This window comes from Odocoileus virginianus, chromosome 32 (assembly GCF_023699985.2).
Source record: "Odocoileus virginianus isolate 20LAN1187 ecotype Illinois chromosome 32, Ovbor_1.2, whole genome shotgun sequence".
NCBI classification, from domain to species: Eukaryota; Metazoa; Chordata; class Mammalia; order Artiodactyla; family Cervidae; genus Odocoileus; species Odocoileus virginianus.
The window spans coordinates 38,867,217-38,894,322 of NC_069705.1; the positions used below are offsets into that span (position 1 = coordinate 38,867,217).

At 40.4% G+C, this 27,106-nt stretch overlaps 1 protein-coding gene across 1 annotated transcript in view; it reads left to right on the plus strand.

Annotated features, from left to right (window-relative positions):
* The window catches only part of CSMD1 (CUB and Sushi multiple domains 1), a 1,985,846-nt gene that overhangs the window by 951,290 nt on the left and 1,007,450 nt on the right, over positions 1–27,106 (plus strand). The window contains exon 4 of the mRNA XM_070460176.1: positions 21,966–22,160. Coding sequence (XP_070316277.1) covers positions 21,966–22,160 — 195 coding nt within the window. The remainder of the gene's footprint in view (positions 1–21,965; positions 22,161–27,106) is intronic.

Here is a 27,106-nt window from a genome sequence, read left to right on the forward strand (position 1 = left end):
TTTCCCATGAGGTGATGGGACCAGATTCCATGATCTTAGTTTTCTGAATGTTGAGCTTTAAGCCAACTTTTTCACTCTCCTCTTTCACTTTCATCAAGAGGCTTTTTAGCTCCTCTTCACTCTCTGCCATAAGGGTGGTGTCATCTGCATATCTGAGCTTATTGATATTTCTCCCGGCAATCTTGATTCCAGTTTGTGCTTCTTCCAGCCCAGCATTTCTCATGATGTACTCTGCATATAAGTTAAATAAGCAGGGTGACAATATATAGCCTTGAAGTACTCCTTTTCCTATTTGGAACCAGTGTGTTGTTCCATGTCCAGTTCTAAGTGTTGCTTCCTGACCTGCATACAGATTTCTCAAGAGGCAGGTCAGGTGGTCTACTATTCCCATCTCTTTCAGAATTTTCCACAGTTTATTGTGATTGACACAGTCGAAGGCTTTGACGTAGTCAATAAAGGAAAAATAGATGTTTTTCTGGAACTCTCTTTCTTTTCCAATGATCCATCGGATATTGGCAATTTGATCTCTGGTTCCTCTGCCTTTTCTAAAACCAGCTTGAACATCTGGAAGTTCTCGGTTCACGCATTGCTGAAGCCTTGTTTGGAGAATTTTGAGCATTACTTTACTAGCGTGTGAGATGAGTGCAATTGTGCGGTAGTTTGAGCACTCTTTGGGATTGCCTTTCTTAGGGACTGGAATGAAAACTGACCTTTTCCAGTCCTGTGGCCACTGCTGAGTTTTCTAAATTTGCTGGCATATTGAGGTCAGCACTTTCACAGCATCCTCTTTCAGGATTTGAAATAGCTCAACTGGAATTCCATCACCTCCACTAGCTTTGTTCGTAGTGATGCTTTCTAAGGCCCACTTGACTTCACAATCCAGGATGTCTGGCTCTAGGTGAGTGATCACACCATTGTGATTATCTGTCTCATGAAGATCTTTTTTGTATAGTTCTTCTGTGTATTCTTGCCACCTCTTCTTAATATCTTCTGCTTCTGTTAGGTCCATACCATTTCTGTCTTTTATTGTATCCATCTTTGCATGAAATGTTCCCTTGATATCTCTAATTTTCTTGAAGAGATCTCTTGTCTTTCCCATTCTGTTGTTTTCCTCTATTTCTTTTCATTGATTGCTGAGGAAGGCTTTCTTATCTCTCCTTGCTATTCTTTGGAAATCTGCTTTCAAATGGGATATCTTTCCTTTTCTCCTTTTCTTTTTGCTTCTATTTTTTTCACAGCTATTTGTAAGGCCTCCTCAGACAACCATTTTGCCTTTTTGCATTTCTTTTCCATGGGGATGGTCTTGATCCCTGTCTCCTGTACAATGTCAGGAACCTCCGTCCATAGTTCATCAGGCTCTCTGTCTATCAGATCTAGTCCTTTAAATCTATTTCTCACTTCCACTGTATAGTCATAAGGGATTTGATTTAGGTCATACCTGAATGATCTAGTGGTTTTCTCTACTTTCTTCAGTTTAAGTCTGAATTTAGCAATAAGGAGTTCATGATCTAAGCCACAGTCAGCTCCTGGTTTTGTTTCTGCTGACTGTATAGAGCTTCTCCATCTTTGACTGCAAAGAATATAATCAATCTGATTTCAGTGTTGGCCATCTGGTGATGTCCATGTGTAGAGTCTTCTCTTGTGTTGTTGGAAGAGGGTGTTTGCTATGACCAGTGTGTTCTCTTGGCAAAACTCTATTAGCCTTTGCCCTGCTTCATTCTGACCTCCAAGGCCAAATTTGCCTGTTACTCCAGGTGTTTCTTGACTTCCTACTTTTGCATTCCAGCCCCCTATAATGAAAAGGACATCTTTTTTGGTGTTCTAAAAGATCTTGTGGGTCTAACATTACCAGGTCCAAAAGAAAACCTTGAAGCCCTGGTACATCCCTTATTCTGTATTTGACAAGTTGTCTGAATGTAACTCAGTCTTGTATAATGTAGTGAGCAAAATATTGATCATATCGATGACAGAGGTCCCCCTGAGAATGGGTTGGTGACTATCAGAATTGACTTCCTGTGGAGAATTCCTCAATATCTCTCACTGATTGAAATGCTTAATAGATGTAGAGAAAGGCTTGGTTTCCTGTTTTTCAGCCTGCTGTCTCAATTTTGAGAAGTAGGTTAACCGGCAGTTCACTCCCCAACATGCACTCCATCCTGGTTCAAGATTATTCAGCGCCTTGCAGTGAACAGAACCACTCCTGATTATAATCTATTTGGGATCTCTGATATAGCACTTGCAATAAATACTTTGAAAATTAGATCATATAAAAGCAACGCACATGTGAATGTAATTGGCAAAGGCTGGTGCATACTCTCAGTGCTCAGTGAGTGTCAGATCCATCCTCATGGCAGGATGTGCTGTATCCAGACTGTGCCCACGTCCCCAGGTGCCCTCCATCCTTACACAGTCTCCACCACACCTGCGGCACTTCTATCCACATCATAACCTGGACTTGTGTCTTGCCTTTGTTTGAGCATGGCTTGCTTCTCTGTTGATTGTTTCTAATAAACTGGCCATTGCTGCTGTAGAATTATGCTTCCCCCACTTTAACAGACCTTCCTGGACCCACATGCCTACCCACCACTTTGCAGCCATTTGAGAACATGTGGAGCACTTGCTTGTGGTACCAGCCTGATGTCTGAATCTCTTTTCTCTGCTCATTCAAAACGGGCTTTTGTGCTGGGTCACAGAAACAGAGAATACCAACCAGCACATTCCACCCTCTGTACATCCACAGACTGCTTTCAATTCTGCCCTGGGATCTTCAACCTCACGGCTTCATTAAACTAACTAATGCCGTGGGACTTGCTCAGCCCTTTGGTGTCAGGACAAGATGTAAAGAAACTGCTGCGTCTGACTAGACTTTGTCATATAATTTCTGAACTCTTCAGAAGTTAGACGAGTTTTTGTGCACACTTGAAGAAATCTGCCAAGTTTGGGTTGTTCCCACAAGACTCTGTCCACAGGAGGCCTGCTGCTCACAGCGAGTTCACAGCGGGCTCCTTTGGCCCTTTCTTCTTTCTTCTCCTTGTAGTTTTTTTTTTTTTTTTTTTTTTTTTTGGTCTGGTTATCACTTTCAATGATCCTACTGTAACTCAGGGCAGTGCACTTCAAAACAAAGAAAGAACAGGCTTCCAACATCTTACAGGAGTGAATTTTTAAGTCTCTGTTGGTTTAGGTCATGTGACTCCTGCAATATCCATGGCCCTCTTTTCCCCTCCAGAGGAAGCGAGTCCTCATCACTGATGTGAATGGAGATAAATTCAGGCTTTGCCTAGAGGTTGACTTGTGTTTATTCTTGGAGTGTTAGAAATACTTTTTGAGGCACGATCTTTTCTCACATTTTAGATCTTTTCTAAAATGTTATGAATTGTCATCTTTAGGAACAGACTCCAAATCCCACTCCTTTGGAATCCAGAATCTCCCACTCAAGGCCAGCGTGTACATCCATTTACTGCTTCAGGGAATAATTCAATTTTTCAGTGCAGTGTGTGAAGTCTCCCCTGTAAAGCAGTGTTGCAGGTGCTGTGGATACAGAGGTAAATCAGAGAACTAAGCCTTTTCCTCTCCTTCAGCTCAGGTCTTGGTGGGACAAAGAGCCGTAAGCAAGCAAATGAAACCATTTAAAATTGTTGTAGTGCCAGAAGAAGCCAAGCCATGATGTGATAGAAAATACTAGGAGGCAATAGCAGAGTTATTTTAGGTCAACTGAAGAGGAGACACCTTTGACAAATGATGGCCATCAAGCTAAGACATGAACAGCAAGAAAGATCATGTGAAGGTCTCGGGAGGGGTGGAGGGGTGTGATCTGAGCAAAGGTGATAAAGTCTGTGCAGGCTCTGAGGAGGGAGGGGACCTCCTACTGTCCTGGAGGACCTCATCAAGGATGCCCGTGAGGCTGAATTGCAGCGAGCAGTTTAGGAGCCACACTCAGAGGCATAGTGAGGGGCCACATGGACCACCTGGGCACTGGGGCACGTTGTGAGGAGTCTGGGCTTTCTTCTGACCGCAGTAGGAAGCCCTTCAGTGGGCTGCTTTCAGTAGGAGTGGGCCTGACCTGACCTGTGTGTGAGCGGTTCCCTTCCTGTTGTGCCAGAAGTGGCAGGAGACTAGGGTGACCCATGTGGTGATGGATTACAACTCAAATGCCAATGTGAACACATGTTTAGTTTCATACACAGATGCACCTACAGATGTATGCATACATGTGTGTACACAAGTTCATATGCACACAGTTCTTTCCTGCTCGGTCAGTTGAGACCCACAAGAGGCAACAGCTATCCATTAGCAATGAGCACACGCAGAAATTGCATCCCCGTTCCCAGTTCCTAGCTTTGTTCTCCAGTAAGAGGATGCGGGGCTCCTTGGAGAAATTGCTGACTTGAAGATGTCGCTGTTGTTCATTTGCTCAGCCGTGTCCGACTCTTTGTGATTCTGGTCAGCAGCACGCCAGGCTTCCCTGTCCTTCACTACCTCCTGGAGTTTGCTTAAACTCACATCCATTGAGTCAGATTTGAAGATGGGGCAGAAAAAAAAAAAAATCTGTCAGATGGACCTGGAGCACTTTGTAGCCAGGAAAAAGAAAAAATGTTCAAAAAGAGAAAAGAGGAGCAGGATGATAGAGTGATGGAGGTGTGTGAGAGGAACATGGAGGGAGAGAGCTCCCAGCGACTACAGACAGGATAGTTTGAGAAGTGAAGTCTTACTGGATTGTAACCCAGGGTGCCATCCACTCAGCGATGCTGATGCAAGTAAGAGAGAATCTACAGATTTACTGTGGAGAGAGTTCCGAATACTTTGGGTGGATGCCCACTGTCAAGGAAGTGGAGACGGGATCCTCTCCCCAAGTGTGGGCTCCCCATAGTTCCTTGCTTCCACAAAGTCTAGGGTGGAGAGAGGGGAAATAGTGACTGTCTGGTGGAGAAATCTGACAAACACAGCCTCAGCCACGGGGTCAAGGTTAGTATCAGCAGTGCCCTGTCCTGGCTATGACATGTCCCCCCGATACTGCGACAGGCTGAGAAGGGCACTTTACTTCTGTGCCTGCCCCAATAACCATCACCTCAATCTTGCACAAAAAAATAAAGAAAAAAATCAACTCATTCCAGTTGAAGAACTGCCTACTAAATATCTGACTAGAGTTCCTCACGCCCATCAAGGTCTTAAAAACAAAAAACGTCCAGGAAACTAGCACAGCTATGATATGCCTAAAGAGACATTCCAGAATCATAATGTGGGGTCCCAAATGGAATCCTGAAACAGAAAGAGGGTGCTTGGTAAACCTTAAGAAAATTAACTCAGTCTTTGAAAGTGAAAGAAAGTAAAAGTCGCTCAGTCCTGCCCACCTCTGGGACCCCATGGACTGTATCCATGGAATTCTCCAGGCCAGAATACTGGAGTGGGTAGCCTTTTCCTTCTCCAGGGGATCTTCCCAACCCAGGGATCGAACCCAGGTCTCCCGCATTGCAGGCAGATTTTTTTTTTTTTACCAGCTGAGCCACAAGGGAAGCCCAAGAATGCTGGACGGGGTAGCCTATCCCTTCTTCGGCGGGTCTTCCCAACCCAGGAATTGAACCATGGTCTCCTACTATGCAGGCAGACTCTTTACCAACTGAGCTATGAGGGAAGCCCATAGCTTTAAATCATGCTTTAGTTGATAATAATATAATAATATATTAATATATTTCTCCAGGCCGTTTCCTGAACTTCTAAGATTATTCTGAATCCACAGATAGGACCGTCCTCAGGGCCTTTGGGTGGAGGACCATGTTGTGTGTAGAACTGACCAGTCTTTCTCTCCTGCTCTCTCCTTTCCCTCCCCACATCTGCCCCTCAGTACAGGGGCTGCCTGCGGTGAACGTGAGAGGCAGACTGGGGTGTAGAGGCGTTCCTGCAGGTCAGGGCACTGGACAGCTTGGGACTCAGGTGTTCATGAGAGGCCATCCCACCAGTGTGAACAGGCAGCCTTGCTGTCTCCAGAGTCCCCTGGTGTCGCCCAGGGGCCTGTCTGTTCAGGATGCACTGATTTCCAGATTAAAGGCCATTTAATTTGGCTCCATAGCTTCTTGGCAGGAAAAATATGACAAACCTAGACAGTGTGTTGAGAAGCAGATACTTTACACTGTCCACAATGGACCGTATAGTCAGGGCTGTGGTCTTCCCAGTGGTCAAGTATGGTTGTGAGAGCTGGACTGTAAAGAAGGCAGAGTGCCAAAGAATTGATGCCTTCACACTGGGATACTGGAGAAGACTCCTAAAAGTTCCTTGGACAGCAAGGAGATGAAACCGGTCAGTCTCAACCCTGAATATTCATTAGAAGGATGAAGCTGAAGCTCCAGTGTTTTGGTCATCAGATGTGAAGAGCCACCTCATTGGAAAAATCCCCGATGCTGAGGGTGTCAGAGGATGAGATAGCTGGATGGCATCACTAATGCAATGGATATAAATTTGGGAAAACTTTGGGAGATGGTGAGGGACAGAGAGGCCTGGTGTGCTGCTGTCCATGGGGTGCAAAGAGTTGGACACGACTGATTGGGCAACTGAACAACTTGGCTCCTAGCAGCACTCCCTAGCGGCCACTCCACAGAGCCGAGGAACACAGGAAGGGAGGTTTGTGTGTGAGAAGAAAGCCTGGGGTCTGGGGGAAATGAGGGTGCAGACAGAAGCAGGTTTTCTCTTGGCCCTTCCCAGATTCTTCCTTTCCCATCCCAGCTCTACAGGGCCCTGTGTAAATTCAGTATTTAAAGACTCCAGAATTAGAGTTTGATAGCAGTTAATTAATTCATCTTCTCCCCAACCTGAGAATTAAGTTAAAAAAAAAGTATTTGTCTGTGTATAGAAAGGGGGATGTATTTTAAACAAAATAAAAACAGTCTTCACATTACTTACTGATTTTGTCCATGTGCTGGTCCTGTGTTATGATTGAATCATTTAGAATCAACAGTAGGTCTTCAGAAATTAGAGAAAAGTGAAGTCCCCAAGTTCTATATCTGTGTATATGTGTGTGTGTGTGTGTGTATGCATGTGTATATATATATATATATATATATATATATATGTGTGTATATATATATATATATGAATGCATATGTCTGTGTATTAATATATATGATAGTCCATTACAAAGAAGTAGGCTTTAATCTTTTCCAAAAGACTCTCTTTTTAATATACCTTGAACTCTTTATATGAATTCAATCATGGGGAAAGCGTTTAAGTTCATGTGAATATGAATACCATACATTAGTAATATATCAGTGCCCAGTAAACTGAAACTGCTTATATCCATAACTTTAAGACTGTTTTAGAAGGTAAGTGCAGATTCACACAGAAGAAAATTCCAATCATGTTAGACTCAGTGACAGCCAAGAATTTATTAATTAGAAATAAAAGATAATGCCATATGACTTTTAGAAATTATTAAACTCCTTCGTATGGCATTATCTTTTATTTCTAATTAATAAGTTCTTGGCTGCCACTCAGAGAAGAGTGGAGAGATAACTCCAGAAAGAATGAAGAGACGGAGCCAAAGTAAAAACAATACCAAGTTGTGGATGTGACTGGTAATGGAAGTAAAGTCTGATGCTGTAAAGAGCAATATTGCATAGGAATCTAGAATGTTAGGTCCATGAATCAAGGGGAATTGGAAGTGGTCAAACAGGAGATGGCAAGAGTGAACATCGACATTTTCGGAATCCGAAGACTAAAATGGACTGGAATGGGAGAATTTAACTCAGATGCTGATTATATCTACTACTGTGGGCAACAATCCTTTAGAAGAAATGGAGTAGACTTCATAGTCAACAAAAGAGTCCAAAACACAGTTCTTGGGTGCACTCGCAAAAATGACAGAATGATCTCTGTTTGTTTCCAGGACAAACCATTCAATATCAGAGTAATCCAAGTCCAGGCCCCAATGAAAAATGCTGAAGAAGCTGAAATTGAATGGTTCTATGAAGACCTACAAGACCTTCTAGAACTAATACCCCCAAAAGATGTCCTTTTTCATTACAGGGGACTGGAATGCAAAAGTAGAAAATCAAGAAACACCTGGAGTAACAGGCAAGTTTGGCCTTAGAGTACAAAATGAAGCAGGGCAAAGGCTAACAGAGATTTGCCAAGAGAACGCACTGATCATAGCAAGCACCCTGTTCCAACAACACAAGAGAAGACTCTACACATGAACATCACCAGGTTTTCAATACCATAATCTGATTATATTCTTTGCATCCAAAGATGGAGAAACTCTACACAGTCAGCAAAAACAAGACCAGGAGCTGACTGTGGTTCAGATCATGAACTCCTTATTGCCAAATTCAGACTTAACTTGAAGAAAGTAGGGAAAAACCACTAGACCATTCAGGTATGACCTAAGTCAAATCCCTTACAATTACACAGTGGAAGTGACAGATTCCAGGGATTAGAAATCATAGACAGAGTGCCTGAAGTACTATGGATGGAGGTTCTGGATATTGTACAAGAGGCAGTGATCAAGACCATCCCCAAGAAAGAGAAATGCAAAAAGGCAAAATGGTTGTATGAGGAGGCCTTCTTACAAATAGCTGAGAAAAAAGAAGTGAAAGGCAAAGGAGAAAAGAAAACGTATATCCATTTGAATGGAGAGTTTCAAAGACCAGCAAGGGGAAATAAGAAAGCATTCCTCAGTGATCAGTCCAAAGAAATAAAGGAAAACAATAGAATGGGAAAGACTAGAGATCACTTCAAGAAAAGTATAAGTACCAAGGGAACATTTCATACAAAGATGGACACAATAAAAGACAGAAATAGTATGGACCTAACAGAAGCAGAAGATATTAAGAAGAGGTGGCAAGAATACACAGAAGAACTGTACAAAAAAACGATCTTCATGACCCAGATAACCACAATGGTGTTGTTACTCATCTACAGTCAGACATCCTGAATGTGAAGTCAAGTGGTTTTAGGAACTATCACTGTGAACCAAGCTAGTGGAGGTGATGGAATTCCAGTTGAGCTATTCCAAATCCTAAAAGTTGATGCTGTGAAAGTTCTGCATTCAATATGCCAGCAAATTTGGAAAACTCAGCAGTGGCCACAAGCCTGGAAAAGGTCAGTTTTCATTCTAATCCCAGAGAAAGGCAATGCCAAAGAATGTTCAAACTACAGCACAATTGCACTCATCTCACATGCTAGTAAAGCAATGCTCAAAATTCTTTAAGCCAGGCTTCAAAAGTACCTGAACTGTGAACTTCCAGATGTTTAAGCTGTCTTTAGAAAAGGCAGAGGAACCAGAGATCAAATTGCCAACATATATTGGATCATCAAAAAAGCAAGAGAATACCAGGAAAACATCAACTTCTGCCTTATTGACTATGCCAAAGCCTTTGATTCTGAGGATCACAACAAACTGGAAAATTCTTCAAGAGATGGGAATACCAGACCACCTGATCTGCCTCCTGAGAAATCTGTATGCAAGTCAGGAAGCAACAGTAAGAGCTGGAAACGGGAACAACACACTGATTCCAAATTGGGAAAGGAGTGCATCAAGGCTATATATTGTCACCTTGTTTATTTAACTTGTATGCAGAATACATCATGTGAAATGCTGGGCTAGATGAAGCACAAGCTGTATTCAAGATTGCCAGGAGAAATATCAATAACCTCAGATATGCAGATGACACCACCCTTATGGCATAAAGTGAAGAAGAACTAAAGAATGTCTTGAAGAAAGTGAAAGAGGAGAGTGGAAATGTTGAATTAAAACTCAACATTCAGAAAACCAAAATCATGTTATCCAGTCCCATCACTTCATGACAAATAGATGGGAAACAGTGGAAATAATGACAGACTTTATTTCTTGGGTTTCAAAATCACTGCAGATGGTCACTGCAGCCATGAAGTTAAAAGATGCTTGCTCCTTGTAAGAAAAGCTATGACCAACCTTGACACCATATTAAAAAGGAGAGACATTACTTTGCCAACAAAGGTCCATCTAGTCAAAGCTATCGTTTTTCCAGTAGTCATGTATAGATGCAAGAGTTGGACTATAAAGAAAGCTGAGTACCAAAGAATTGATGCTTTTGAACTGTGGTGTTGGAGAAGACTCTTGAGAGTCCCTTGGGCTGCAAGGAGATCCAACCAGTCCATCTTAAAGGAAATCAGTCCTGAATATTCATTGGAAGGACTAATGTTGAAGCTGAAACTCCAATACTTTGGCTACTTGATGTGAAGAGCTGACTCACTGGAAAAGACCCTGATGCTGGGAAAGACTGAAGCCAGTTGGAGAAGGGGGCAGCAAAGAATGAGATGGTTGGATGGCATCACTGACTCGATGAACATGAGTTTGAGCAAACTCTGGGAGTTGGTGATGGACAGGGAATCCTGGCAAGCTGGAGTCTATGGGGTTGCAAAGAATCAGACACGACTGAGGGATTGAACTGAACTGAACTGAAACTCCTTTGATTATTTCCTATACAAACATATATTAAAATTAGAGAAAGAGATTTTTAACCTCTTTAAAACCTAAGCTATATGTTTAAATAAAATTATAGAACATTATTTTAAATTATATCTATACCCGTGTTTAGGAATCTAATGTACTAGATTTGAATTTCTCGGATGTATATTTTTCTATGCACTTAAGACATACACACATGTGTGTGTACATGAGTATAGCTATAAATATCCTATTTTTTTTTTTTTTTTAAAAGCAAAAAACAGTAAAGAAGGGCCCTGAGTCTGGAAGAAAAGTGTGTGATCGGGATTTGGGGAATTCTCTCTTATAATGTCTAAAATCACCTCTTTGTGTGTAGGTCACTTGTGTTCACATGTTTAATTTTGGCCTTTGGAACTTATTGTTATTCCTTTGAGTTCAAGGTTGTCTCTTTAGAATTAGTTCTGCTACGGTCCTCTCCCTGAAGGTAATTTTCTCTTTTCCTAAGTCAGCACTGGTAGCATGAATCTTCTTGAGTTTGTTTCATACTGGAGCCGTGACGGCGGCTGCTTCCTGGGCCCCTGGCTCCTCTGAGCTCACCTCTCTTACCCTCATGCTCAGATAGACTCCAGGGTCAGGAGCCGGTCCAATGGCTGCAAGCTACTGGTCTCCACCCGCTGCTGGCACTTTCCACTGATGAGCACTAATGCAACGCTCTTAAATTACAGTGTCCTTGAAACGTTGAACCTGCTTCTACCATGCACAGGTGATAGGCTTTTTGTCTGCTTACCCCCGAAAGGATGTTCTTCCTTTAGAAAAGTTGGAGAAAAATCAAAGACCTCATCCTTCCTCTTTCTCCTGAGATCCTTTATTCAAATCGAGTACATTAGATCCCTGGACATGACAGTAGACATAATTTAAAATAATGTTCTGTAATTTTACTTAGATATACAGCTTAGGTTTTAGAGAGATTAAATTTTATTTTATTTTTTATTTTAACCAGTTTCATCCACTGTCTTTGCTGGTCCCAGACCCTCTGGCCCTAACCACCGCCCCCCCAAAAAAAAGCCAGGCTGGCATCAGTAGGAAGACCTCTTTCTTTCTTGGCCATGACCTTCTCTTATCACTACAGGATACTCTGAACCCACAAGTTGTCTGGTAACAGCTTCTCTTGTAAAGTTGAATATTTAGGTGTATTCACTGAATTAAAAAACATCTCAGTGAACCACATGGTAAATATGACTAGTTTCACATCCCACAGTGAAATAAAAAGTACAAACAAAAAGAGTTAGATGTTTCTTTGCTGAGGTCTGGCAGCTGGATGCTCTCACTTAAGACTGCAGGAATTGCTTCTGGTTGGAGGGAACTGATGGGTGGAAGGTGACAACTGTCTAGGGAGCAATCATGTCTCATAACTGGATATCTAAGGGGCATTTGTCCAGGAAGGGTGGAGAGGCATTCACATCTCCTACTGGGCAGTGTGGCTGGAAGGGCTCTAGTCTCTCACTCTGAGTTGGGACAATCCCCAAACCAACCCTAGCCCAGAGCTCCTCAGAGGACAGGCTGAGTCTTCACCACAACTTCCCTGCAGCTCACACCTTCCTCTGCCCAGCCCTGCCACCTCCCCCCCAAGTGTGACTGTACCAGCCCCACCAGGCAGAGTGCCGGCGCCCAGTCCCTGTGTCCAGGGTCAGCATCCCAAGGAGCCAGGCTGTGACTTTGCTCACTTCCCAGAGGAAATGTTGAGGCTGAGATGAAGGGAGGCTTCCTGACTCGGCCAGTTGGGTAGAATGATACCTGGAGAACCTGGAGAATGAAATTGCCAGGTTCCTCTCTGTGGAGGGGTCCCTGCCCTCAGAGCTAGGTCTCTGCATTTAAATCTAGCTGACCCCAATATAGCTAAGAATCTTGGAGTCTGGAGTTAGGATTCTTACATTTAAGAATCCTAAGAATTCTCATCATAAGAAATTATTTTATGTTGTATCTATATGAAATGATGGGTATTCACTAAAGCTATTGTGGCCATCATCACATGACTATGTAACGAGTGTAAGTCAAATCTGTATGTTGTACACCTTCAACTTATATAGAGATGAATGTCAATTATATCTCAATAAAATGAGGAGGAAAAATAATACGGAAGTAAGGGAGACATGGAGGAAAGAAGAATCTTATTAGAGTTTAGAATAGAAAAAAGAAGAAAAGCTGGATGGGATTTTCTGTAGCTCAAGACCATGTCCCGGGAAGGAAATAATAAATGATGATTGTATTTTGTTTAATCTTTAAATGTTGTGTTACTTCTCCAAGTTTCCTTTGCCATTTGCATTTTTCACTTTACGGGAAGAGGTGTTGAGAAAGGCATCAAAAGTCATATGTTCTGAAAGAGCAGTTGTTGTGCAGAATCCTAACCTTAACATAACTGATGAGTTTATCCCTCTTTCTCCCTGCTTCTCACTGTTAAGACAGAAAATAAAATATGATATCACAGAGGCAGACAGCTAACGGGCAAGAAAGGACAAGATCCTGGTTCCTAGTTCTTCAGCTTCTTTTTTTCCTATTAAACTACCCCCAAATTATTTCTATCACATTCCTATTTAAAAGCAAATCAATTATATCAACACAAGCAGCATGGTGGGAGACATGTCCCAGGTTTAGACAGACATGGGTTCATCTGTGTTACCTCCACCAAGTTTCTCTTCTTATTTACAGATAAATTTGGAAAATGAGGCCTGTGTGGGGAATTAGCAGTAGCATAGGTAAAGTGTCTGAGTGTTTAACCCAGATGTGCAACATGTGCTAAATATTGTTATTTTAAGGTAATTAAAATTGTAACTTGAAGAGCAGAAGTAAATGTGTACTACCATCACCTACATAACCTTCCATGGGTAAAATTACAAGACACGCTGGGTTTTATAACTTCAGTTTGACCATCCTGCAGTCTTGTCACCTCTTCATGACGGACACCCGGCAGCCTCCGGAGGCTGCCTCCTTCGTGTGTTTCCTCCAGATCTCCTCCTCCCGAAGCTTTTCTTGCCTGCATGCTCCATGTTGTCCCTGCTGGAGGGCTCTTCCTTGCAGCAGTCTACTTGAAGTGGAGAGAGAGCCGAAAACAGAGGAGAGGCTCTTTCCTCCCCGCAGGTCTCTCCCTCTGCCCGGCCGTCCACAGCTCCTCCTCATTCCTGTAGACTGCACACAGCCTCTGCACAGATTCTTAAGAAACTGTGCGGTGATTGTTCTTTGTTCTGCTGGCTCCTGGACTGTGAACTATCTCCAGGGCAGAATCTGGGGCATCTTCACCTTTGCAGTCTGATCACTAATAACAACTCGGAATGTATTTGTTGGGGAAAGGAACCATGAGATAGGATACATTGACATTATTTTTAACAGCTTTATTGAGGAGTGATGTCTACTTTTGTCTTTGATACTCCTTTATTTCAGTTTCTTTTCCAGTTACTCATGTTCCATTCTTTAGTGATTTGTTTATCTTTCTTCTTTTCATAATATAAACTCTCTGTGCTGTGAATCTTCCTAAGAGCATGACTTTCAACGCATCCCACAGCTTTGACTTGTTGTTTTAACAGTTTCATGTAGTTCAGAGATTTCCTAATATCCCTTGTGACTTCCTGTTTAACCATTAATTAATTAGATGTTGGTTGAGAGTTTTTTTCAGGGCTTCTATAACCTTAGTGATTTTCTGTCAATTAAGAGAGTAGTTTGGTAGTCCCAACTATAATTTAGTTTTATTCATTTCTCCTTGTAATTCTGTCAGTGTTTGCCATGTATTTAGAAGCTTTGTTATTAGGCACATAAATGTCCAGGAGTGTAATGTCCACCTTTTTAACATTAAGAGATAACCCTCTGTGCATTAAAACTGTGTGTGATATTAGCATAGGAACTTAAGTGTTCTTTGATTAATGTTAGAATTTTTATCAGTATTTTTCATTTTCTTTCATCTCTTTGCATCTTTAAAGAGTGTGTGTGTGTATGTGTGTGTGTTTTGGCATTAGTGTATCATTGGCTTATTTTCATGCAGTCTAATAGTCTCTGCCTTTTTTTCCCCACATGTCTAGTTAAGGTGTTTGATCTTCACTTTCCTCAAGACAAAGGATACAATTAGAGTAACTGTTTTAATACTGCTGTCTACTAATTCAACCATCTATGTCATTTCTGGCTATTTTTTTTTATTCTTCTTTCTCCTCACTATGAATTTTATTTTCTTGCCAGTTAGCATGCTTAATTGGACCCCCATACATTGTGAATCTTAATTTGGAGGGTGCTAGATACATCTGTATTCCTCAAAATATTTTTTGGATGTTGTTAAACTTCTTAGGACAGTTTTATCCTTACACATACTACTTTTTAAGACTTCATGCAGCGTGAGTCAAGTTGGAACCTCAGGTCAGCTTTTAAGTAGCTCGTTTGCCCTCGGGTTTGTGGATCAGGTGCTCTGAGTTCTGTCCACTGAGCCATGAAGGTGTCTGTTCTCCCTGTTGGGAGCAGGTATTCTGCTCAGCCCTGCGAGTGCCTACACACTTTTGCCTGTGATCCCTTAGTAATTCTTCCACTAACCTTGGTCATTTTCTTACATGCATGCATTGGTAAGCACTCATCCATGTTCAGGAGGGGCTCTGCAGGTCTCTGGAGCCCTGGCTCCCTTGTAAACTTCAGCCTCCCTGACATCTGGGGTTCTCATCTCTGCCTCCTCAACTCAGGAAGACCGTCAGTCTCACCCTGGGTTTCCACTCTCTGCACCTGGGATCCCTGCTCTCTCCAGGGAATCTGCTGGGGAGGTTTACAGACTCTCATTTGAATCATGATCTGACAATGACTGATGCCCAAGGCTTTGAAAGTCATTTAAAGCAATAACACATTTTTTTTTTCAAACTGCATTAAACACTGATACTCCAGCTTAGCCAAAGAAATATTGTAGTGAGATTATTTTTAAAATTTTTAATTAATAAAATGAACAGTGACAAAGAAAGAGTTTAAAACTGTTTTCTAGGGTCACTCTAATTTAGTTTTGTTAACCACCCCTCATTGTGTTTAATGTAGTATTTAACTTTTGAAACAGGTTGTATTATCCTTGTTACGTGGTCATCATGTGTTAGAGAGTAAACAGAAGCAACATTTGGCATAGAGCAGAGGTCATTTTGATCAGTTCTTGAGTGGTTGCTGGCAACTTTGCTCTTGTCAACATGATACTCTGTGAGGGCTTGTAGTAAAGTTTGTTTCAGTGTCTTTTTCTTTACCTTATCATTATAGAAATACTGAGACACTTGTAAGCAGCTGAATATCCATTTGCTGAGTGTAAAGTTTACTGTTGAGAAGAACAAAGATGATCATAAAAATTGTGTATCTGCTTGTAAGTCATTATTAGGAGAATCTGGGATCCTCCATGTGGTGGGAGTATATGTAAATTTACCTGAGAAAATTCATGCACCTGCAAGTTTCTGTTCAATAATTCAGTGATAATTGAAAAGTTCACCTGGTGCTGTTACTTATTGCTGTGCTTGTTTTGTATGTCAGTCACTCATGCTTAATTTTCAACTGTGGATATTACCAGGCGTATTCTTCTATGATTGCTTCTCAGCTTGACTCCCAGGCGCTCTGATCTCAATTTTAACTTTTTGGCCATTTTTCTATTTTGTTTAACAATTATTCCCCCTCTCCCATTAACTTTGGTATTTCAGAAGATTTATGTCTGCCCCCCAGTTCTTTTTCTTTTATATCCCCTCTACTGTTACTCTCTAAATTAGAGAGGAAACTTGGCATTTTTCTGGTCCTTCCGTCTTTTCTTTGCTGACTCTAGAATCCATTTTTGGAGCTACTGAACAGACTTAACAAAGAACACACTCATGTTCACAACTAAACTTACTCTACCACATCCGTGGCCTTCGTGCCAGAGCCTCTCTTCTTGGCTCACCATCATAAATTCTTCTTGTGGCTGTTTCTTCCTCAGCAGTTAATTCTTAGTTCTTTGGTCCTAGATTTACAGTCATTTATGTCTAGATTGATGCCTGTGTTGTTTGGGGTGGTAAAGGTCCAACTGCTTATAGATACAGATTACTGAAGTGAAGACAACTTTCTCCTTTAGAGTTAAAGATATACACCCTGGTGAAAGATCAACCAGAAAAATTAAAGACCGTGAGCTCATCCTAAGGGTCACCTGACCATATGTGCTTCCTTGCATTTCCCATAGTCATTTCACACAGCATCATTTTGCAACAAGAATTTTTGTGTTCTCATTTCTTACAGGCTTATAATGTCTTAAAACTGCTATTCAAAATCTTTTGAAAATCCAGCCCCTAGATTTCAAATCCACCTGCCTGGTCTTTTTTTCGTGTGTTAACTTTGTTACCCACTCCCTCCTAGTCCCTTTCTCCCATCCTGCAAATTTACCTGAAAGCTTGAAGTATATTTTTTAAAAGCTATGTAATAATTTTGCCTTCAGTTTTACATGAGGAAACATCGTAATGCTCCCAAGACCTTATATTCCAGTTATCATGTCAAACAAAGCTCTGTTGAGAACATGGCTGATTTAATGGCATTTTATCATTTTTGTTTCTTTTTGTGATGACAACACAAAGTTTGTGACAAGCTTATTGTAGTGCTGAAGGGCAGAAATTCTGGATCCATCCTGTGCAGACCCTATATCACCAGTACTCACCAGCTGTGTGGCTGTGAGAAAGCTACTTAACCTCTCTGTGGTACAGCGAATTCATCTGTTCAGTTCAGTTTAGTTTAGTCGCTCAGTCATGTGTGACTCTTTGCTACCCCATGAATCGCAGCACGCCAGGCCTCCCTGTCCATCACCAACTCCTGGAGTTTACTCAAACTCATATCCATCGAGTCGGTGATGCCATCCAGCCATCTCATCCTCTGTTTTCCCCTTCTCCTCAATCCCTCCCAGCATCAGGGTCTTTTCCAATGAGTCAACTCTTCGCATGACGTGACCAAAGTATTGGAGTTTCAGCTTCAGCATCAATCCTACCAATGAACACCCAGGACTGATCTTTTTTAGGATGGACTGGTTAGATCTCCTTGCAGTCCAAGGGACTCTCAAGAGTCTTCTCCGACACCATAGTTCAAAAGCATCAATTTTTTGGTGCTCAGTTTTCTTCACAGTCCAACTCTCACATCCATACATGACCACTGGAAAAAACATAGCCTTTGTTGGCAAAGTAATGTCTCTGCTTTTTAATATGCTATCTAGGTTGGTTATAACTTTCCTTCCAAGGAGTAAGCGTCTTTTAATTTCATGGCTGCAGTCACCATCTGCGGTGATTTTGGAGCCCCCCCAAAATAAAGTCTGACACTGTTTCCACTGTCTCCCCATCTATTTCCCATGAGGTGATGGGACTAGGTGCCATGATCTTAGTTTTCTGAATGTTAAGCTTTAAGCCAACTTTTTCACTCTCATCTTTCACTTTCATCAAGAGGTTTTTTAGTTCCTCTTCACTTTCTGCCATAAGGTTACTTCATCTGTAAGAGGGGGTAATAACAGTACTTACTTCATATATACTGTTAATATATGTGAACCAGTAAAACAGTGTCTAGTGCATCAAATGTGCTATATATTTCTGATTATTATTAAAACAGAGCAAGAATAAAGAAGTAGAATTAGCATGGATAAAAAGTGGAATGTCTTTCTCTCTTTTCTTCCCCCTTTAATGACTGCATTCTTATTGTAATGACAACATTGACTGTAGCAGACTTTTTCTGGTTTCATTGTTTTTGGTATTTATCAGAACCCCTGCATACTTTTAAATTTGAATGATTCCTCTGAAGTCCACGTGGTGCTTTAGAACTGGGAAAGTAAATTTGAAATTGCTAATACATCTATTGAGCACTTACTGTGTTCCATGTGCCCTGCTAGCTATTGATTCTGCTTTACATCATAAATGTGTCCTAACACAGCGTTACTAGGTTTTGTTTTTCATTCCTCTCATCAAGACGTAGAGACTGAGACTTTTCCAACCTAATAGGTGTGTTTCTGGAGTAGAAACAGGCATTTCTCTGACACCGATTCCTATAACCCACCATGCTGGGTACTTTTCTATAGCCATTTGCCAGAAATGGCTTTGTTTAAAAATAATCTTTCTTTATTACTTTGGCCAAACCTTACTGCTTTCCACGTTAAAGTCTACTTAAAACGCACTCCTCTTTGAGTTCTTCTCATCCAGATCCTGTAACTTTTCAGGAATAATAGAATATTTTCACAGCATGTCCCCCACGTTGTCGTTCATCATGTGGACAAGGAGAGCTTGGTAGTGGGTGGCATTAAATGCTTGATCCTGCTACCTGACGATCCCTCCTTGCTCTTGGTAATATCTGCTCTCTCTGCACCTTCGTGTCCCACCAAATGGCCATGGCTTAGAGAGTCGGTCCAGAGAGTAAATGACAGGTTTCAAGACTTGAACATCTGACTTTTAAAAGTGTTCCTGAATATGAGTATAATCAGGTGGTTCTACTCCTTCCCGAAGGTTGCAGGAGGGAGTTCAGGGCAAACAGTCTGTGGACAAACACATCACATACCGTTGGTTTTTATTTCCAGGGTTGTGTTTCAGGTGGTATTTGGAGTTTTATTTCCCTAAGCTCCAGTGAGACTCCTGGAAAAATAGAGTGTAAACAAATTGTCTGACATACACCCTAGGGGGCCCAGTTCCATATGAACACCCCTAATGAAATTTCATTAATCGTGCACATCCTGCTAAAAATGCTGCCGTGCCTGGTGAATTGCAGGCTCCTCTTCACCTTTTTTCCTGTTTCGTGATAAATATGAATACTGTATTTTTGGTTGCAAGTTTCTATGTGTCTTCCGAAAAGGGATTTGATATGGCATCCATTTAATGATTGAAATGCTTGGGTCTAAGGCTTAATGTGAAAGCCTCACAAAGTCACTGACTTGTGACCATTTGTACTCGCCAAAGCAGAAGTATCATAGAGGGGATTTCCACGAGCGGAATGACAGTCTAGGTTTCAGGCCCCGGGTGTGCAGACTTGGCTCCATGGGGTCTGATGGATGGAAGCCTGCCACAAGAGGAAAGAGCCATGCCAAGTGCTCCTTTCAGCGTTCTTTCACATCAACAAGTGTCTGCACTAGGTGCCCCTTCCCACCGCCCTAGTAGGAATGCCCTTCTTGAAGCATCTGCGAGAACATGCACATGACTTCAAGGAATGATTAAAGCAAACTAAATGGAGGGCCAAGTCAGCTTGGTAACATTTACTAAATACTTAATGTGTCCTCATTGCTCTGGGAGACACCAGAGACATTTCAGTATCTTCAGGGAAACTGGCTTAAAAATTAGTTCAAATGAAATTGGCAGGAATGACAACAGAGTTGAATTTATTTATTTTAAATTAGTTTTTTCTAGCCGCTGGATTTTCATATCTTGGCATTGTCTGCATGTCTGAGTTGTGTATCTTGGTGTAGACCTATTATAATGTGTGTCTATTTTTCACAATTTAAGATATTTTTGTAATGTTTTAATGAAACAACTGATGCTTTTGTAATATTATGGGCATGTTTTCATTTCTGTGTTTGTTTGCAACTAGAAGTAAATGTTTTAAATCATCCTTAATAATTTCTATTCACTGGTTGACACTATTCACATTAAAATGTTAATACTTTTTCTTCCTAAAATAAGATCGGTTGAAATCAAAATTCTCATTCTGAACAGGGAAGAAAAATGCCAAAAGTATTCATGTTTATATATCTCCCAAACCCCCTTTCCTTTTCTCTCCCCATTGATGATACAGTTTCAGCCAGCCCGTGTCTCACAACTGTCTCTGATTATAACAACCCTAGCTTAGGTTGACTGACAGATATCCCAGGGCATAAAATAAAGTGATTCTCCAAGATAGAATTGGAAATTTTCTGCCTTTGAAAGTCACAGACAAATTCCAGAGTTAAAATTGTTTTTAAACAACATTTTAAAAATAGACTTATTGCTTTTGGGATAGTGAATGTGGACTTAAAAACAGAATTTCTTTTTTATAAAAGACAACAAAGATGCTTATAGATTATACTGAATTATTTTCTATTATGTTATCAAACAGGTTTTTGTAGACTATTTTCAGAAATTATTTTCTAGAAACTAGATGTGTGCAAACTTTGACTACATAAATTGTAATTTCACAAATATGTCAATAACATTAAACATGTAAACTATGGCATTTGTTTTGTGTTTCTGTATAGCTTAGTTCATATGTATTTAAATTATATAAAAATAAAATTAATCTTTGAAAAAATGAAATTCCCTCCCCATTCACTGGGAAAGGTCTATTTATCTCTGAGTTTAAAAACAAAGAAAAAATAAAAACTTCTCTGTATTTTACATATATAGCAAAGTATACTCCTATACCAATGCAAAAAAAAAAAAAAAGATACAGAAACAGAACAGTTTTGTTCATTTGGAAATATTTTTTATTTGTAAATCATTTATTTTTTAAATAGTAGGATCCTTTTCTTATTTGAATTCTACATCATAACAGCTAATTTACAGATGATATGCTAAATATTACCAGAAATATGGCAACAATAGCCAACAATTCTCCACTTTGTCTATTCAACTTAATGGTGTATCAGTCAAGTTCAAAATTATGTCCTATGAGTATGAAACAGCATCATGTCCATTTGGTTGGAAGGCAGTTGAATTAAACAGAGAGTGCTGTCAGTGTGAAAAGTGAGGAGGCCAGGAAAGACTAGAACCAAGGCTGCCTTGTTGAAATGCAAATGAAGACAGTATTTGCTTTGTCAGAACCTACACTTAAAACTTTGTTGTGAATCAGACGCTCTAAATGCATAGAGCCTTACAGATGGCCTTGAATATAGCACTGGTACAATGGTTATGAAAGTCTGATAGATTAGCAAATGAGATTTTTAATTTATTCTTTAATTCAGTTATTTATCCATCAAACATTGATAGAACCTTTATTACTGGTGTGTATCAAGCAGTGCTGGTCTGGAGGAATAAGGAAAAATATAGCATGCATATCCGTTCATGTGCTTCTGTTACCACTTTTTCAGCTGTCTATATTCCACTATATTATCTAATTGCTGATTCTATAGGACTTAAAATCTCATTATTAGGAAAATGATCTAGACATCATATAGAACATTGAATCTAAGCAGAACTGTATTTTCTCCTCTTAACAAAATCCACTTAATTATGCATTATATGTGTGTGTGTGTGTGTGTGTGTATAATAAATATAAATTTAGGAGAAGAAAATGACAACCCACTCCAGTATTCTTGCCTGGCGAATCCCATGGACAGAGGAATCTGGTAGACTACAGTCCATGGGGTTGCACAGAATCAGACACAACTGAGTGTGCATGCATGCACACATATTTTTACAGGAGAACAAAATTGTAGACTTTACACAACATGAATCCATTTTGCTACTTGTATTTTAGGCAAAATTAAGATAGATTTGTTAACTTAAGTAGTTCAAATGAGGTTTATGTTTTGTGATATAGACTGATGTCAGTAGAAAATCTTCCTTTAACTTATGTTTCTTTCTCTCTGCTTTTTTTTTTTTCTTCCCAACAGTTTTACCCAGTCACACATGTGGAAATCCTGGGGAAATCCTGAAGGGAGTCCTCCACGGGACACGATTCAACATAGGAGACAAGATCCGGTACAGCTGTCTCTCAGGCTATGTCTTGGAGGGCCACGCCATCCTGACTTGCATAGTCAGCCCGGGGAATGGGGCCTCCTGGGACTTCCCGGCCCCGTTCTGCAGAGGTAGGTGCCCGGGCGGGGAGGGTGTGATGCGTTCACACCTGGATTGAGCAAGTGGCTTTGGAACTGACGTCAGGAAAATTTCCACTTAGCAAAAGCAGGATATGACATGCTGGGTCTTTCTATGTCAGTTTGTTCTGTTCCCAATAGCAACATTATAAGTTACCTAAGAAACCACATTGTTGTTCATTTGCTAAGTCAGGTTTGACTCTCTGTGTGGACTGCAGCATGTCAGGCTTCCCTGTCCTACACTGTCTCCTAGAGTTTGCTCAAACTTATGCCCACTGGGTTGGTGACATCATCCAACTGTCTCATCTCTGTAGCCCCCTTCTCCTCCTGCCCTCAATCTTTCCCAGCATCAGTGTCTTTTCCAATAAGTCAGTTCTTTGCATCAGGTGACCAAGTATTGGAGCTGTGGCATCAATCCTTCCATTGAATATTAGAGTTGATTTCCTTTAGGATTGACTCGTTGGATCTCCTTGCAGTTCAAGGGACTCCCAAGAGTCTTCTCCAAAACCACAGTTCAAAAGCATCAATTCTCTGACGCTCAGCCTTCGCTATGGTCCAACTCTCACATCTGCACATGGCTATTGGAAAAAGCATAAGTTTGACTATACAGATCTTTGTCAGCAAAGTGAGATCTTTGCTTTTTAATAAGCTTTTTTTTAATGGTAGAATTTTTTTTCATTTATTTTTATTAGTTGGAGGCTAATTACTTTACAAGATTGCAGTGGTTTTTGCCATACATTGACATGAATCAGCCATGGATTTACATGTCTAAGTTTGTTATAGCTTTCCTTCCAAAGATCAAGTGTCTTCTAATTTCATGGCTGCAGTCACGGTATGCAGTGATTTTGAATCCCGCCAAAATAAAATTTGTCACTGCTCCCACTTTTCCCTTTCTGTTTTCCATGAAGTGATGGTACCGGATGATACTAAATGGCCATGATGCCATTTAGTTTTTTGAATGCTGAGTTTTAAGCCAGGCTTTTCACTCTCCTTTTTTGCCCTCATCAAGAAAACACCATGACTGGACCCTGTAAATTCAGTAGCAAATACAGATGGGTTCCTTAAATACCAAGATTTTTCTTCATCCTATTTCTGAAATTCTGTGGAATTCTGCACATTTTTATCACTTAACTTCATAGCTTTCTAAGATTTAGTGCATTCTAAGATTTAGTACACACATTTTTTTTTTCCTTTTGATCTTCTTTGAAGTTTCTTTCTTTTGTCTTTTTCTCATTAAAAATGGCAGATGTTCCTTGATATTTAAATTATATCACAGAAAGGCTGTTTCAACACTCTTGGTCTTTGGAAACAGACCATAAAGGAATGCTCTAATCCAAGTATTCCTCTTCATGGTTTGGTGCAAGGTTGGACTCAGTTTCTTTTTAGAAACCTTGGATTTTCAGCCTTTTCTGTGACATTATTTTCCTGATCCAGTAACTTTTGTAAAGAACATACTTTTGGTCTTAGGTTTTGAGTTTTCTAAGAGAAACTCAACTTATGGTGTAGAAAATAATAGTGTAGCTTACATTTGTGTGTATGCTCAGTTGTGTCTGACTCTTTGCAACCCCATGGACAGTAACCCACCTAGCTTAGATTTATTGATGCCTTAATGTAATTCAGGAAGTGTGTAGAGTGTTTTACCTGAATCAAATCACTGAATTCTCATAAGACCTCAGTGAAATAATGAATATTCATGCTCATTTCACAGATGAAGAATCACAATTTTAATTTTCCAAAGTTTCCAAAAATAGTACATGATGAGTTAAAACTCAAATTTATGACTGCCTTTTTAGAATTGAAGTGTGTTTGATATAAAACATCATATTAGTTTCTGGTGTACGGCAAAGGGATTCAGTTATATCTATTTGTATATATCTATATATTTTCATTCTTTTTCCATTAGAGTTTATTACAAGAACCATGTCTGACTTTTAATCTGTATGTGTAAGCAGGCAAATTCACAGCTTTAAGTCATCATATCAAAGTGCATTGTTTCCATCAGTATGTTTATGTTTTAGTGTATGCTATTTAATGAATACTTTTCTCTATTTTAATTAACTTACTTGTTTTAATTGGAGGCTAATTTCTTTATAGTATTGTGGTGGTCTTTGCCATACATTGACGTGAATCGCCCATGGGTGCACATGTGCCCCCATCCTGAACCCCCCTCCCCACCCCATCCCTCTGGGTATTCCCAGAGCACTGGCTTTAAGTTCCTTGCTTCATGCATTGAACTTGCACTGGTCAACTATTTTACATCTGGTAATATACATGTTTCAGTGCTGTTCTCTCAAATCATCCCACCTTTGCCTTCTCCCACAGAGTCCAAAAGTCTGTTCTTTACATCTGTGTCTCTTTTGCTGCCTTATATATAAGATCATTGATACCATCTTTCTAAATTCCATATATATGTATATATATACATATATATATATGCATTAATATACTGTATTGGTGTTTCTCTTTCACTCTATATAATAGGGTATAGTTTCATCCACCTTACTAGAACTGACTCGAATACATTCTTTTTTATAGCTGAGTTATATTCCATAATGAATACTTTTCTATTTTGTTCTTTATCTCTGTAAAGTGTGGCAGTCTCATGAGATGTTTCTGATGATGTCAATTATCTTAGTAGTAGTGTATTGGGGCCTCCCCGGTGGCTCCACAGTAAGGAATCTGCCTGCCAGTGCAGGAGGTGGTGGTTTGACCCCTGAGTGGGGAAGAGTCCCTGGAGAAGGAAATAGCAACCCATTCCAGTGTTCTTGCCTGGATAATCCCATGGACAGAGGAGCCTGGTGGGCTCTTGTCCATGAGGTCACAAAGAGAGTCAGGCACAACTGAGCAACTAAACAAGCAGCATGCTACTACTGCTGCCACTATTACTGCTAACATCACTAGTGTTCTTACTACTGATGCCACAATAACTGCAGCTTCTAACTGGTACACGGTGGTTACTTATTATGAGCGAGGCATTCCTGTTTAAATGTCATAGTAGGTATTTTATTGAATAATTCCTTTACAAATGAGACACTTCGGGGCTAGATGGGAAAATAACTTGTTTAAGATATTCCAACTGATAGTGGTTGAGATTCAGATACACCATTTTCAAACCATCGCTGTGTCCTAGAGAAATTCCTGTCAAGGGCATCTTATACCCCATCCATCGTTCTTCCTGAAATGCTCATTTCTTTGCATTTCCTCAGATCTATTATCTCTCACTTCTTTTTTCCTTGGCTGCTAATATTTTCTATCTTCTATTGTCGAAAGGCTGATGCCCTCAAAATCCAGAATCTCCACCCTCGTCTTTCCATTGATTTCCCTCGGCTCAGTGACCGCATGTGAGGACGCTGCCATGTGGGTGTCCTAAATGTGCACTTTCTTCCTTCTGTCTCTCCTTGTGTCTCTGGACTCCCCGTTAACTCTGTGAAGCATTAGAATCTCTGTTTTCCCCTGCTCACCACTCTTCCTCGTCAGCCTTTCATGCGTCACCATTCACTCTCCAACTTTCCCATCCCGGGCACTTTTCTCCTTCTCAGCCAGACCTGCTTCATGTCGCTTAAATGACTCCACGTCTAGAATGTCTGCCTCCACCCTACATTCTCCTCCTTAATCCCACTCCCCACACCCAAAAAAAAAACCCACGTCTCCATCATCACCCATTCCTCTCCCAGTCGGACCACCGCAGTGACTCAGTAAGAACTAAGCGCAACCTCTTCAAAGAGCTGCCCTGAGGCTACCTTCCCGTGTCTTAACTGACTTGTCCACTGACATCTCTTAGTGTCCCATTTGTTCAGTCGTTCGGTCATGTCTGATTGTTTGCAGACCACTGGACTGCAGCATGCCAGACTTCCCTGTCCTTCACTGTCTCCTGGAATTTGCTTGTTAGTGTCTGAGACACGGATGTTGTGCCTTTTTCTCCATCACACGATGCTTTGCTTGGGTTGACTCCCCCAAGGCCAGTTGCATGCATCTCCCAGGAGCTGCATTCCTCTCACCCCCTTGCCCTCCCCCCAAGGTGACACGGGAAACCAGCAAATGCTACCGGGCAAGGTTTCTTCCTGAAGAGTCCCTTACCAGTTCACCACCAGAAATCCAAGCATTCATTTTTTCCTGTTACAAAGTTTTCCCTTTCATCTCCCTTAGAGCCATGAATTTTACTTAGTTGTCAGGTTCACACTTAAGTCCAAATTTTAGTCACTTTTTAAAAAACCATCACAACTCGTTTTTATTTTTTTATTTTTTTTGAGCTTAGCGATTTTATTTTATTTTATATATATATATTTTTTTCATTTATTTTTATTAGTTGGAGGCTATTTACTTTGAATTGCTATAAGAAAACACAAGTCCCTTTGTCTTTAGCATTTATTTCATTGGTATTTTATATTTTAACCTATGTCTTAACAGTATTTCCTCAGTGAGTTTTTAAACTTCCAGGAGATCATTTACAGTCATAAAAACTTTGTGACTATATCTTTGCTTTCTCTGTACCTTATAAGTTACCCTAATCCATAGCCATGTGCCCTTAATGCTGTATTTAATCCCCCATCCCAACATCTAGTTGATGAATAGAAATGTGCTAGGTATCCGATGAGGAGTTATTATAAACAAGAAAATGAAAAAGTAAATGTTAACAGCAATTATGCCAGTTTCCATTTTCCTCATATCTCCCAAGCATTTCCTTCTTAATTGGAGGGTCTTTACTAATTTCCCAACTTGTAAACCTCAGAAGGTTAAAGTTGACATAACATTCAGCTCATAATCTTTTCTTATCTTGTCATCAATTTATTAAATCCCAACTCTATCACAGAGCTTTTTAAATGACCAATCTCTTCTGTATCATAGATTATTAAATTTATGCTTAAATTTTGCTTTTCTCAATGCTTGGGTTGTAACCTTTCAAAGGGAATTAAGTTTGATATAATTATTTTATGAAACAA